Source organism: Agelaius tricolor, unplaced genomic scaffold, assembly GCF_023055355.1.
Source record: "Agelaius tricolor isolate 1412-34295 unplaced genomic scaffold, bAgeTri1.0.p SCAF_6, whole genome shotgun sequence".
Taxonomy (NCBI): Eukaryota; Metazoa; Chordata; class Aves; order Passeriformes; family Icteridae; genus Agelaius; species Agelaius tricolor.
This window is the reverse complement of record NW_027269266.1, coordinates 52,098,839-52,109,835: the sequence shown is the minus strand read 5'-3', so window position 1 is coordinate 52,109,835 and position 10,997 is coordinate 52,098,839. Positions and strand designations below refer to the sequence as shown.

At 41.5% G+C, this 10,997-nt stretch overlaps 1 protein-coding gene across 2 annotated transcripts; it reads right to left on the bottom strand.

The window, feature by feature from the left end:
• Nucleotides 1-1,055: 1,055 nt before the first annotated feature.
• On the bottom strand, nucleotides 1,056-10,819 carry MPLKIP (M-phase specific PLK1 interacting protein). 2 transcript variants are annotated; one of them, XM_071429810.1, is made up of 3 exons: nucleotides 10,024-10,819; nucleotides 9,466-9,621; nucleotides 3,656-3,793 (listed from the first exon to the last, which is right to left on the bottom strand). In XM_071429810.1, the coding sequence occupies exons 1-2, from the start codon at nucleotides 10,544-10,546 to the stop codon at nucleotides 9,500-9,502; spliced, it is 645 nt and encodes a 214-aa protein (XP_071285911.1). In that variant the 5' UTR covers nucleotides 10,547-10,819; the 3' UTR covers nucleotides 3,656-3,793; nucleotides 9,466-9,499. The 2 variants fall into 2 exon arrangements, with proteins under 2 accessions (XP_071285912.1, XP_071285911.1); XM_071429811.1 differs by lacking the exon at nucleotides 9,466-9,621 and having other exon boundaries at nucleotides 1,056-3,793; nucleotides 10,024-10,501.
• Between the last annotated feature and the right edge of the window lie 178 nt (nucleotides 10,820-10,997).

The window sequence follows — 10,997 nt, the reverse complement described above, 5'->3', positions numbered from 1 at the left end:
GCACAGCTTGAAAACCAAACATGCTATAAAAAATCTTTTCTTTAGAAGGAAGGTGAACAGCTACATGTAGAATTTCCATATAATGCATTTTTCAAATGCTCCCCCGTTTGATTTCTACTGAAGTAATTTCTATAAAGTTAAGAGCACATAAAGATGGCCTTAACAACACAAGCAACCTGACTGCAAAAGTACTTATCCATTCTGCTGATCAGACACATTTTACCTGCTAAATGTTCGCAGGTTTGACATTAGGAAAATGGTACATCTCAAAGCATTACTTCTAATTCTAAAGAGGAGGAGTTTAACATGAACTTTTAAAATTCCACTTTAATTTATATTTTAATATGCTAAATTATTTAACAATTTCAATGCGTGTACTGAGTGCCACAGAAGAATGAATATTCCATATGATAAAGCTGGAATGAAACCCCAAAACTGAAGTTTGAACTATTATAGTGCACATCCTGAGGTTAATACCCACCCAGTGTATTGCTGCATTACACATGTCCTCAGCTGATTTAAGTCCTTGTTACTGTTAATGTAGTAGTGATGCAGTCCAATTTTAAACACAGGAGCAAAACCAGCAGCAAGTGAATTACATTTTTGCTGGAAGAGTTACTAATGAGATACACTTTAAAACAACTGAAGAGATAGTCAAACGGACTTGACAAACACAAGGCAAACAAAACAGAATGGTATGGTGTATAAACCCAAACTTCTGAAAAAGAAGCTAACTTACCTTCAAATCTATGAAGTCTGTTGAAGAAAGAGCAATGCCCATATATTGTGTTCATTACAGAGGAATCCCTTCATTAAAAAGACATAAGGACTATTTTGCTTCACAGGCTCATGAAAAAATGATGTATTTTGTGCTTTACATTTTATCATCACATGCTATTCCAGAGTCATAGTGGTACTATGAAGTGGCTTCATTAACAAATGAGGAAGTGATATTACTCTCTCCATCAGATGTTTGCCAAATGGTAAAAAGAAAAAAAACTGGTGAGGAGGTATGTTCTTGAGCTTAATAGATATCATGTCAAAAAAGGCAAAGATTAACTTGACTTTAAGAACATTATATTTATAGTTCTGAACACGTGTTCATGCATTTTACAGCTCTCCAACAATGACATATTTAAATTTTACTGTAATTACAGAATTTCTCCCAGAAGCCAGAAAGGTGAATAATTTTAAAGTTTTTGGTGCTGATTCTTGACCAAATGACTGTAGCTTTTAGCAGTATGATGTACTTAAAATTGTTGAGTCATATCCTGAAGTGCACTGAAGCAGCAATTTAACAGACGACATAGTGGAAGGTCTGCACGGATTAAACAGTGTTTCATAATTATTTTCTGTTCTCTTTCTGGAAGATTTACCTTCACCGATGTCTGACACCTGGTTCCAGTTGATGCCTGGGTCTACTGCAATGCCAAAGTGGAAAAATCCATCCTTGCAATGTGCAAGGGCAGCTCATACTGGCTACTCTGTAAGAAGTCCCACCTCTAACAGTCTCTGTTCTCTCAGGAATCCCTTACCTTTCCTTTCTCCTTTCCAAACCCAGACTCTCATCACATCTAACTGAGAACACATCATGGATTTACTCTCTTAAATAAAATCATATTCGTTTCTCCAAGATCACCAAATATTGCAAAAACTAAATTGCATTTCAATTACATGGGAAACGGCAAAGAAACAGGGCACTTGATTAAGCACACTGCAACTTTTTTTTTCCTGTGAGCTTAACAGCACCCGACAAGGTTGAAAAAACAAAAAAAGGAAAGACAAATTTACACTTCAGTTTTCACAATGATGTTGATTAACTTATGTATAAATTCTATAACTTGTCAAGTCATCTCAGTTTAGCTGGTACCTATTAAAGACAACAATACTGATAGCTGCCATTTAAGGAACCAGTTTTTGATTCTGGGATGAAGATTTAACCATTCTTGATATCCAGCAGGCTTTATGTTCTCAGTTCTTAAGGCAGCCTTTTTGGATGTAATACTAAAATAATAGGGTGAACCAGGGGAACACACAAGTGACATACTTTAGACTGTGGTCCTAAGAGTACAAGAGAGTCACAACATTTGAACATATTAAGCTCCCCTTACAGTCTGAAGTTGTTCCTGAAGGCAGTATTAACCTAACACATCTTATCCTGAAACAGATAAAGAGTACAGAGGACTATTCTACCTCAGCAAAAGACAAGTTACTAAGAACAGTTTAATGGGATTTCCTGTGCTTTTCTACTTAATCCTGCCTCAGGACTACAAAAATAAGTTTTGAGTACATAAGAAGCTTAAAAGAGCACATGTATTTTGAAAACTAAACTAATGGTTTTATTTAACAAAGTTTTTACATTCTACCTTGGTTTAAAAGCCAAGATCAACAAACAAATAGTGTTAAGTTCAACAACAAATTTATCTAAATACTGCAGCTGTAACATGGCAAGTTAAGAACATGCCTGCAGCTGGAACTATGTCTTTTTTATTCTAGATTATGATATTCACTCCTGAATTTAAGCATGGATCTTCCACGTAAAGACAAGCTCTAAAAAACCCAAAGCATTGCTTTCCTCTTCAGTATAAAAATATAGCATGTACACACACAAATCAATTCTCCTGGCAATAATGCCTGCTCTAAGTAAAAATAAAAAATAATTGAAAAATATAAAATGGATTAAAAAAAGATGCAATGCATGTACTAATGTCAACTGTGTAACAAAAACTGTCACTCATTCTGTACTATTCTAGCAGGTGGATCCAGAAAGAAAGTTTGCATTTACTTAAGCTTGATGTTTTATGCGTTCTTTAGACTTAAACTGTCAATGAGCAGACTTGTTACTGTAATCCAGAAATTTCTAATATTGATCTAAATATATATATTTTTAAACACAAAAGCAAATAATTCCAGAATTAAGTTTGTGACTTGAGTTTGTTCAACAAATTAAACTTTCCAAAACCAATACATTTGTTTCCTGAGATGGCTATAAGTCATGTTTCAATTTCACATTACACTGCAATTAACAAAAATTATTATGCACAAAACCAGATGTTAACTACAGCATACAAGCACACTTACAGAAGTCACCTAATTTCAGTGTTGTGAATTACTGTGTTAATGTGTTCACCTTAACAAAGCTCCTAAAATATTCTTTATACATTACAAAACAAAGATTTACAAAACTTTATTTTATTTCCAAGTTATTTCAATCTAAAAATGTTGAAACATAAAAAATACCACTTCCTAAAAGACTTTACAATAGAAGGCTAACAGTCTGGCATGGGAGAGGTAAGTATATGGAAACTTGCTTTAACAGTCACAAATCAGTCGCTGGTGATTAAAGAACACTGTTCTTCAGAGCTGGTAGGCACTTCCACATAGCCAGAAATGTAAGTTTTCCTACCACTCCTTTTGCCTCCCATACATAAAAATATCCAATGCAATAAAAAAGGTAGGATAAAAGGGTGGACATGTGATGAAATAAAAGTATTATCTAAGGTCTTGATTATTGTTCATCTTGTGTAAGTGTAAAGATTCTGTCCCAAAGTTTTCCTGACAAGATGGAATTATTTGGCCTTTAAAAGTGTTAGCTGAAATACCTCCCTTTTTTACCAGTACATGTTGTTTGCTCACTGCTGTATTGCTGGTTTATGTCTGTAACAGACACTGGCTCTAGGCCAGCCCATGGGTCCTCAAGCATTGAAGGTCTGTAATAGTTTTCCACATCATTAGAGACTCTTTTCTCTCTGCCATGCGCTGTACCAAATGGAGTAGATGTCCTGGGTGATCCCTTTGGAAGAAAATCATCAGGTAAAGAAACATTTAATAGTCTAATTCAAACTAAGAAAAAAAATGTAAAAAAAATGTAAAATGTTTCCTTCTACTGCAGTAGAACTCTGAAGCTGATTATTAATTTTAATTACTACATCTTGCATCTTCCTCAGGAAATATTAACTTTAATGTATTTTACTTTTAAGTGATGATTTACCAGGATAAGAAAAAAGCACTACCCACAATCTTCTTCCAAATACTTGTTTACATCAATCTGGCATATAGCTGCAGAAAAGCAGCTCATGCTATTTTTCATAATCTGTCAACATGTCTAAAAAAAACTGAACAACAAAACAGGGAGTTAGAGGCTGACGAAGAGCTGACAATATTAAAAAGAGAAGAAGTCAAATATTAAGTACTTACAAACTGAACACAGCATTCTATAATGCAAATAGCTACAAAGATTTCATTGGGGGAAAAAAAAAATCTTCTTTTAGCCAAACCAGTATTCTGTGAAATTTGAAAACCCATGACTTTATTTTATATACAATCTCAGTGGTAATCAGTGACTTATTGGGTATTGGCTTTTGCAGGGAACTTTTCATATTTGATTTTTTTTTTAGATCAAGGATCACAACAATTGCTTCTGTAAAGCTGCTACAAGTCTGCAGCTTAAAGAGTGCTGACATAAAGGAGCTCTATAATCTTTTTCACCTGTTAGCATCATCTATTGTTCTCCTCAGATTCACTCCTCTAAAAGGTGAAGTTCTATCTAAATCTGTATTTATTTAAATTGTTTTAACCAAAGTTAAGCAACCCATACTACCCAGATACACAGTAATCTTCAGGCATGCCCATTGCATTCTGTATGGTCAGAGCAACAGGATGCCTTGAGTCTGGTTATCAGATTTTGTAAAACAGGGTAAAAGCACTTGATTAATGGCTGCTTTCCCCCACAACCCGGCCACCTCTGAATTTTTGGATCAGCAGTGATGGTATTTGAATTTGACTTATAAGCCCTAACATCTATGTAAATAGATCATGTAAAACAATTTTTGAGGAGAACTGAGATATGGTGCCATAAAGTGAAAGACCCAGTGTTTAGCCAGAAGATTAGATTTCACTCAAACAGCTTGAACCTATTTCTGCTAACGTGCTGTGGCAGGAATGTGTCAATGTGTTTCCAGCGAGAACTTTTCAGGAGCTCCTGAAGTTTGATGATAATGGACACATGATCAAATGTGGGAACATCCGTGTCTTATTTATAGAGCACATGTTTCTGATGATTCTTTGCAGCTAGGTTATGTAGCTAAGAGGATGATCTCAACACACAAGAATTTCTAAAAGGTGGCGAATTACAATACTGTATCAAACCCCATGAGGGTCAGCGAATCACCTCAGAATACATCTAAAAACTCTCTAAGGGGCATGGAGTTTCCTAGAATAAGCTGACATGCTCTAGCAAGAGACATTTATGTTAAGTACTCACATTTAGTAGCGAAAAAGCAGTACCCAGTGCATGCTGTCCTAAATAAACACAAAACTCCACCATCCCTAAATTACCACATTTAATGAAGACCTTTTGACATTGTAAAACAGATTGAATGTGGAGCTCATTTATTGCCATGTTTAATCTGCAGAAGGCAAAAGAAACATGAGCTGATATAATGATCTGCAGTATTCAGGGAAGGAGCAAAATAATTCAATGGTAAGGCTCATTCATATGGATTTATTTAATAATCTTTAATTTCACTACAGTATGATGCAGGTCATCTGTAACACTGACATTACACTAATTTTAGCATTTTTGAAATATAGGAAATTTATTATTCTGTAATACAAGATTGACAGCCTACAGTACATGTAAGCATGTAGATTATTTAAGTTTAGAATACTAGTCATCACATGCTTTTTCCCCTCTAAATTATTTTTAGGGAAGAAAACCAAAATGTGATTATTTATGTTACAGACGAGTGGAAAAGGAAATCAGCTCTACCTGTACAAGTGAAACCATTCAGTGCAAGAGGCACTATCTGGTACCAAAGATAGCTTAAAAAAACTTTCTATTAGTTGTCACTTATGCCAACAGCATTTTCTCAATGAACTTTCCTTAAAAAAAGTGAATCTATTCTCAGTACTTTTTCTCTAGATAACAAATCTCTCTTTGAAGCAGAAAACAACAGCTTTAATTGCTATTCATTAAAGGGTTACTGAGTGGAGTAATATTGCCTTGAAATTGGGGACAGTCACTCCCTTTATCAGCTTGCTTTGCCTGATGTAATTACAGCCACTGGCATATGCAGAGACCACAAAAACCACAACTGTATCATTTCAAAAGGGTGGTGTTTCTTTTACTTTCTGTAACAATTTTTGATCCATACCATTCCATAGCTGCTGCTAGCAGCTAGTTCAATAGTTCCTGCTGAGTGTAAGGAATAAAACATTACCTCTAAGTGAATTCTAAGTGGAGATGAGAAGTCACAGAATGGTTTGGGTTGGAAGGGACCTCAAGATCATCTAGTCTCAACTTTGCTCCCGAGGGCACAGACACCCCCCACTAGTCTGGGCTCCTGAAAGCCCCATCCAGCCTGGGCTTGAACAATGCCTGGGATGGTGCATCCACAACTTCTCTGGGCAACCTGTTCCAGTGCCTCACCACCCTCATAGTAAAGAGCTTCTCCCTAATCTCCAATGTAAACTTACTCTCTTACAGATTAAAGGCATTCTCCCTTGTCCTGTCACTACAGGCCCTTGTTTCCAGAAACATGTTTTCATAAAATATAAAGCACCTCTGTGGAAAAACCAGAAAGTGCTGTATACTACTGGCCACATAAAGGCTGAGTAAGCCATTTCAGAAAAAAACAAGCTCAGTATGTTTTCCTTCAAGTTTTCTGTTTGTTTCAAAGAATGAAAATCTTCCAGCACAAAATGAGTACAGAATGCTAATGGCATGACACTAATAGAACACTAAGGTAAACATAAACTCTCTTATGGATTTTCCAATGCAATTTTAAAGGGCCACTTAAGACTTTAATCTCAAAAGTGACTGTAGCATCATAAATGTCAAAGGTATTGGAGTTCACTTAACAGGGTCTACAGAGGAGAGGGGACAATGCACATGCCTCACAAGAAACCTGATGCTCAGAAAATGCAAAAGGGCTTTCCATCTGAATCTATTTATGGCCTCATAGGCAGAGATCCTTATCCACACCTAAGCAGATGGGGACTCATGGTTTATGAGACTAATTCCCTCTGTGATTGCCTCTACTGCCCTCCCAGGCAGAACAGCTCGTGTACACGCAAAGTGCAGACTCACACATTTCTTCAGTCCTGGGCAAAGCTACAGACATTCAATATCCTCTGAGTCTCTGAAGGAGCTGCCATCAGGCCAGTGCTCCTAAACTACACACAAGGTCTAAAGAAGGAAAGGGGAGAGAATGTTGTGACAGTCTGAGACTGGATTCAAACTTGTACCTTCTTTATGTCATGTTTCTTACCTCAGAATGTAACCAGATTTTATGTCAGATTTCTTACATCAAGAATGGAGCCTATGGGAAGGTTCCCATCCTCAGGTGCTGACATGAAACTGACTAAAACGAAAGACAAAAGGATTCCTGCATATTCTTCTGCTCAATTAATTTTAAGGCACAGTCTGTTGACAGGGAAGTGAGTTTCTCGTGAAGTTCCAGCCAAACCAATCAGTGGTCAGGTTTGAATATTGACACCTGGTGTAACCACTGAAGACATGGATACACCTCTGCGATCACAGGGAGTTAAAAGCAGAGAACTCCCAGAGGACTTTCTCTTTCCTTCTGGTCAGTGCAGAGTTTGGACCTCCCCTGCCCGGCCACAGGCTGGGTAGGGGAGGGGAAGCCATGTGGCCTAGGCTGAGGTAGGCCGGGTGCCCGGACAGAGAAGGGGGAGGAAGGGAAAGGAACCAGGCCGGCCCCTGGGCCCCTGCAGGACACGACGGAGGGGTGGAGAAACAGTGGGATGTCCCAGGCAGCCCCCTCCCCAGAGAGAGAGAGAGGGAGAGAGAGAGAGAGAGCTGGCAGCACGGAGGCAGAGGAGGAAGAGAAGGGGGGAGGTGCGAGTTCAGCTGTCCCGAGGGCAGCAGAGCCCGAGATTTCAACCCTTTCTTAGACAAAGAAAACCTTGTGAAACACTAGTTCTCCTTGATCACAAAGAGAAGAGAGACAGCCTGGGACCTGAGATGTCAGAAGAATATAGGAAAGAATCTTAGGTGGGAAGAGATGATGGAGTGGCCTTTGGCTGGACTTTTGTTGTATAGCCATGGACAGAATCATTTTTCATGTGACACAGAGACTGCATTTAGGGGGATGGAATGGTTTGAGCAAGAGAGTGACCTGCTGTAGTGATTGCCAGTGCAGGAGTGAGAGTGACCTGCTGCAGTGGTGCCATGTGCAGGAGTGAAGTGAACAAAGATGAGGAAGGTGTGGGGATGCCTTCCACCTTCAGGGAAGAAGATCTCTGTTCTGAAGACCCTTGGCTGCAGGGGAGGTGAAAATGGGGGAGACTGTCGTCCCAAAATGAGAAACAGTTGTTTTTTTGGTACTTGGCAAAGCATCCCTAAAAGGAACCCTATAAGCAGTTTTGGTCCATATGCAGTGGTGAGAGCACTGTACATAGAAAGAGGATGTCAGGATGGCAGATCTTCTCCAGGTGGTGCCACGTGTGACATGGAAACACAAAAGGTTTCAATTGTATTTCCTGTGGTAGACTATGGTACAAGAGAGACTCCTCTCTCCCTTGATGAACTGAGAATTGATTATCTGAGAGGTGGTAACTTGACTGAGAATCCAAGGTTTTGTCTCATTGTGCTTTGGTGGAAATTTGGTGGGGGGAGGTGGAATCAATGTTTTCATTCTGAATTTTGTGTATTCTTTTTATTATTGTGTAGGTTAATAAAGTTTTTTTTCTTTATTTCTAGGCTTGAGCCTGCTCTGCTTGGTTTCTGGTCACATCTCACAGTAACCATTTGAGAGAATACATTTTCATGGGTGCACTGGCACTGTGCCAGTGCCAAGCCATGACAGGCAGGCTTTGAAAAAACCACTTAATTGAACAGCCAAAGAATGATCTTTTAAAAGGAAATTAGACATCAATGACATAAATTGTCCCTCCATAATCTGCAGCAGAAATGCCACACGCTTGGCTTTTTCAAAAGGCACTGAGGTTATGCAATCTGTTAGCTTCCACACCAGGAAAGTCTCTGTTGTGCTGAAGACAATGTATAAATTTTCTAATGATCCCCTTTCATCAGCTATGAGATTTATGAGTTAACTGCATCATAAGAAAATAACAAAATACTAGTCTTCAGTGGACACGTAACAATGCAGTGCAGGCACATTAAGATTTTACTAATCTCTATTAAGATGTGACTTCATTATCATATTTAATCCTTCAAGTATCAATAAGAGCACAAAAAAAATTATCATTGTACTGCTCATATCACTTGTTACACTTTTAAGGCTTCTCTAATATTGCATAAAGCCAGTTATATACATAAAGCTGTTCTCCTGAGAACTGCCATCCCTGCCCTGTGTGCATTGCCAGTCACATATGACAACTAACACCGCTGGAAAAAAGCTTAACTCATAGAACCTGCTGTTGCTGGCTTTCAGGAAGCTTTCAATGCAAAGCAAAGACTTTAAAATGAGAGTCTATTACCACAACAGATGCTTCTGCTTAAAGGAGCCTCAGCTTAATTCTTTTTAATGGAGCACTCCTTTTCTCTGTCCGTGTGCCTGGAAACTCCGTGTGGATAGGGCAGCTCCCACGATGGACGACAACCCGGGCAAAGTAAACGCACACCACCCTTCACCACTGCATTAAAGAAAACCGATCAGAGGGAGGCAGGAAGGTGATTGCTGTCGTTTTGGCCGGTGCTTAATTCTCTACCTTCATATGCCAGAATATGAAAAAGAAAGCTGCGCCAGCCTAGGGCCCTCTTCCCTTTCCTCATCTCACAGCTACCGGTGCTCTGTCCGTCCTCTCTACTGCGGGGGAATGGGCGGGGGAAAAGCTGATGTTGCCCAGTGAGGTTCAAGCCTCGCTCTTCCCTGAAAATCCTGTTGGCGGGTGGATGCTGCGCTGACACAAGGCCCCGGTGTGCCTTCCCCCAGCCGGCTACGGGCCTCGCTTAGAAGCAGCAGCAGCAGCTCCCACCCTCTCTCTCCCCCTCCCTCTTTCCTTCCTCCCCGTGTCCCTCTTCGCCTTGCCCCATACCTGGAAGTGCCTCTGGAAGCCGCCGGGCGAGCGCTTGTGCTGCGGCGGCGGGTGCAGAGGCGCCCCGGCCGGGGACGAGCCGCCGTACGGAGCCGGGTACCGGGGACTGACGCTCTGCGGCCTGCGCGGGGTCTGCGCCCCCGGCGAGGGGCTCCCGAAGCGCCCGTGGAACCCGGGGCCGCGGGGCGAGAGGCCGCTGCCGTACGGCCCGGGCCGGTGGCCGTAGGGCGGCGTGTGGTGGGGGCTCCCGTAGCCCCGCGGAGAGGGCGGCAAGGGTCCTCCGCCGGAGGGAGGGCTCCGGAAGCCGCCGCCCGCATAGGGAGGTGTCGGTGCGCGGAATCCCGGCCGGTACATGGCCGGGACAGGCCGAGAATGGCGGCGGCGGGAGCGGAACCTGTGCAATGGCGGCGGCGCCGCGTCCGCTCGTTTCTCTTCCCCCGCCTCTTCCCCGCCGGGCGGACGGGCGGCAGGTTCCGGGCTCCAAACGTTCCGCGGCGGGAGGGCGAGGCGCCGTCCATCCCATCCCGCCTGGAAGCGGGAGGCGGGAGAGAGGGCCCAGCAGCCTCACACAGCGACCCGGCAAGCCGAGCCCGAGGGGTTCTGAGCTCCTTCAGCTGAAGAGGAGTAATCTGGAGTAGGAGTCTCAGAAGATGCCTGGTAACTCACAGGATGGGGCTTACGGCGTCCGTGGGCTCAGCGTGGCTGTCAGCGAATGCCCGCGGTTCTACAGCTGCTAAAAACGACGAAATGAACTCCTGTAAAGCAAAGCGAGTGTTTGCCTCACATTTCTTGTCACTACAGATATGCTCATTGTGCGCCTTTGTTCTGGAGTCTGAGCCTGCAAATGCTACGTGTTGCGGCAGTCCCGATTGAAAAAACAGAGTGACATTTAAACAGCACCTTAATGAAAGGGTTTTCCTCAAAATCAGTTTGAACTGTCAGCAATTGAGTGGTAGCTCAGGCAAAACTTACTC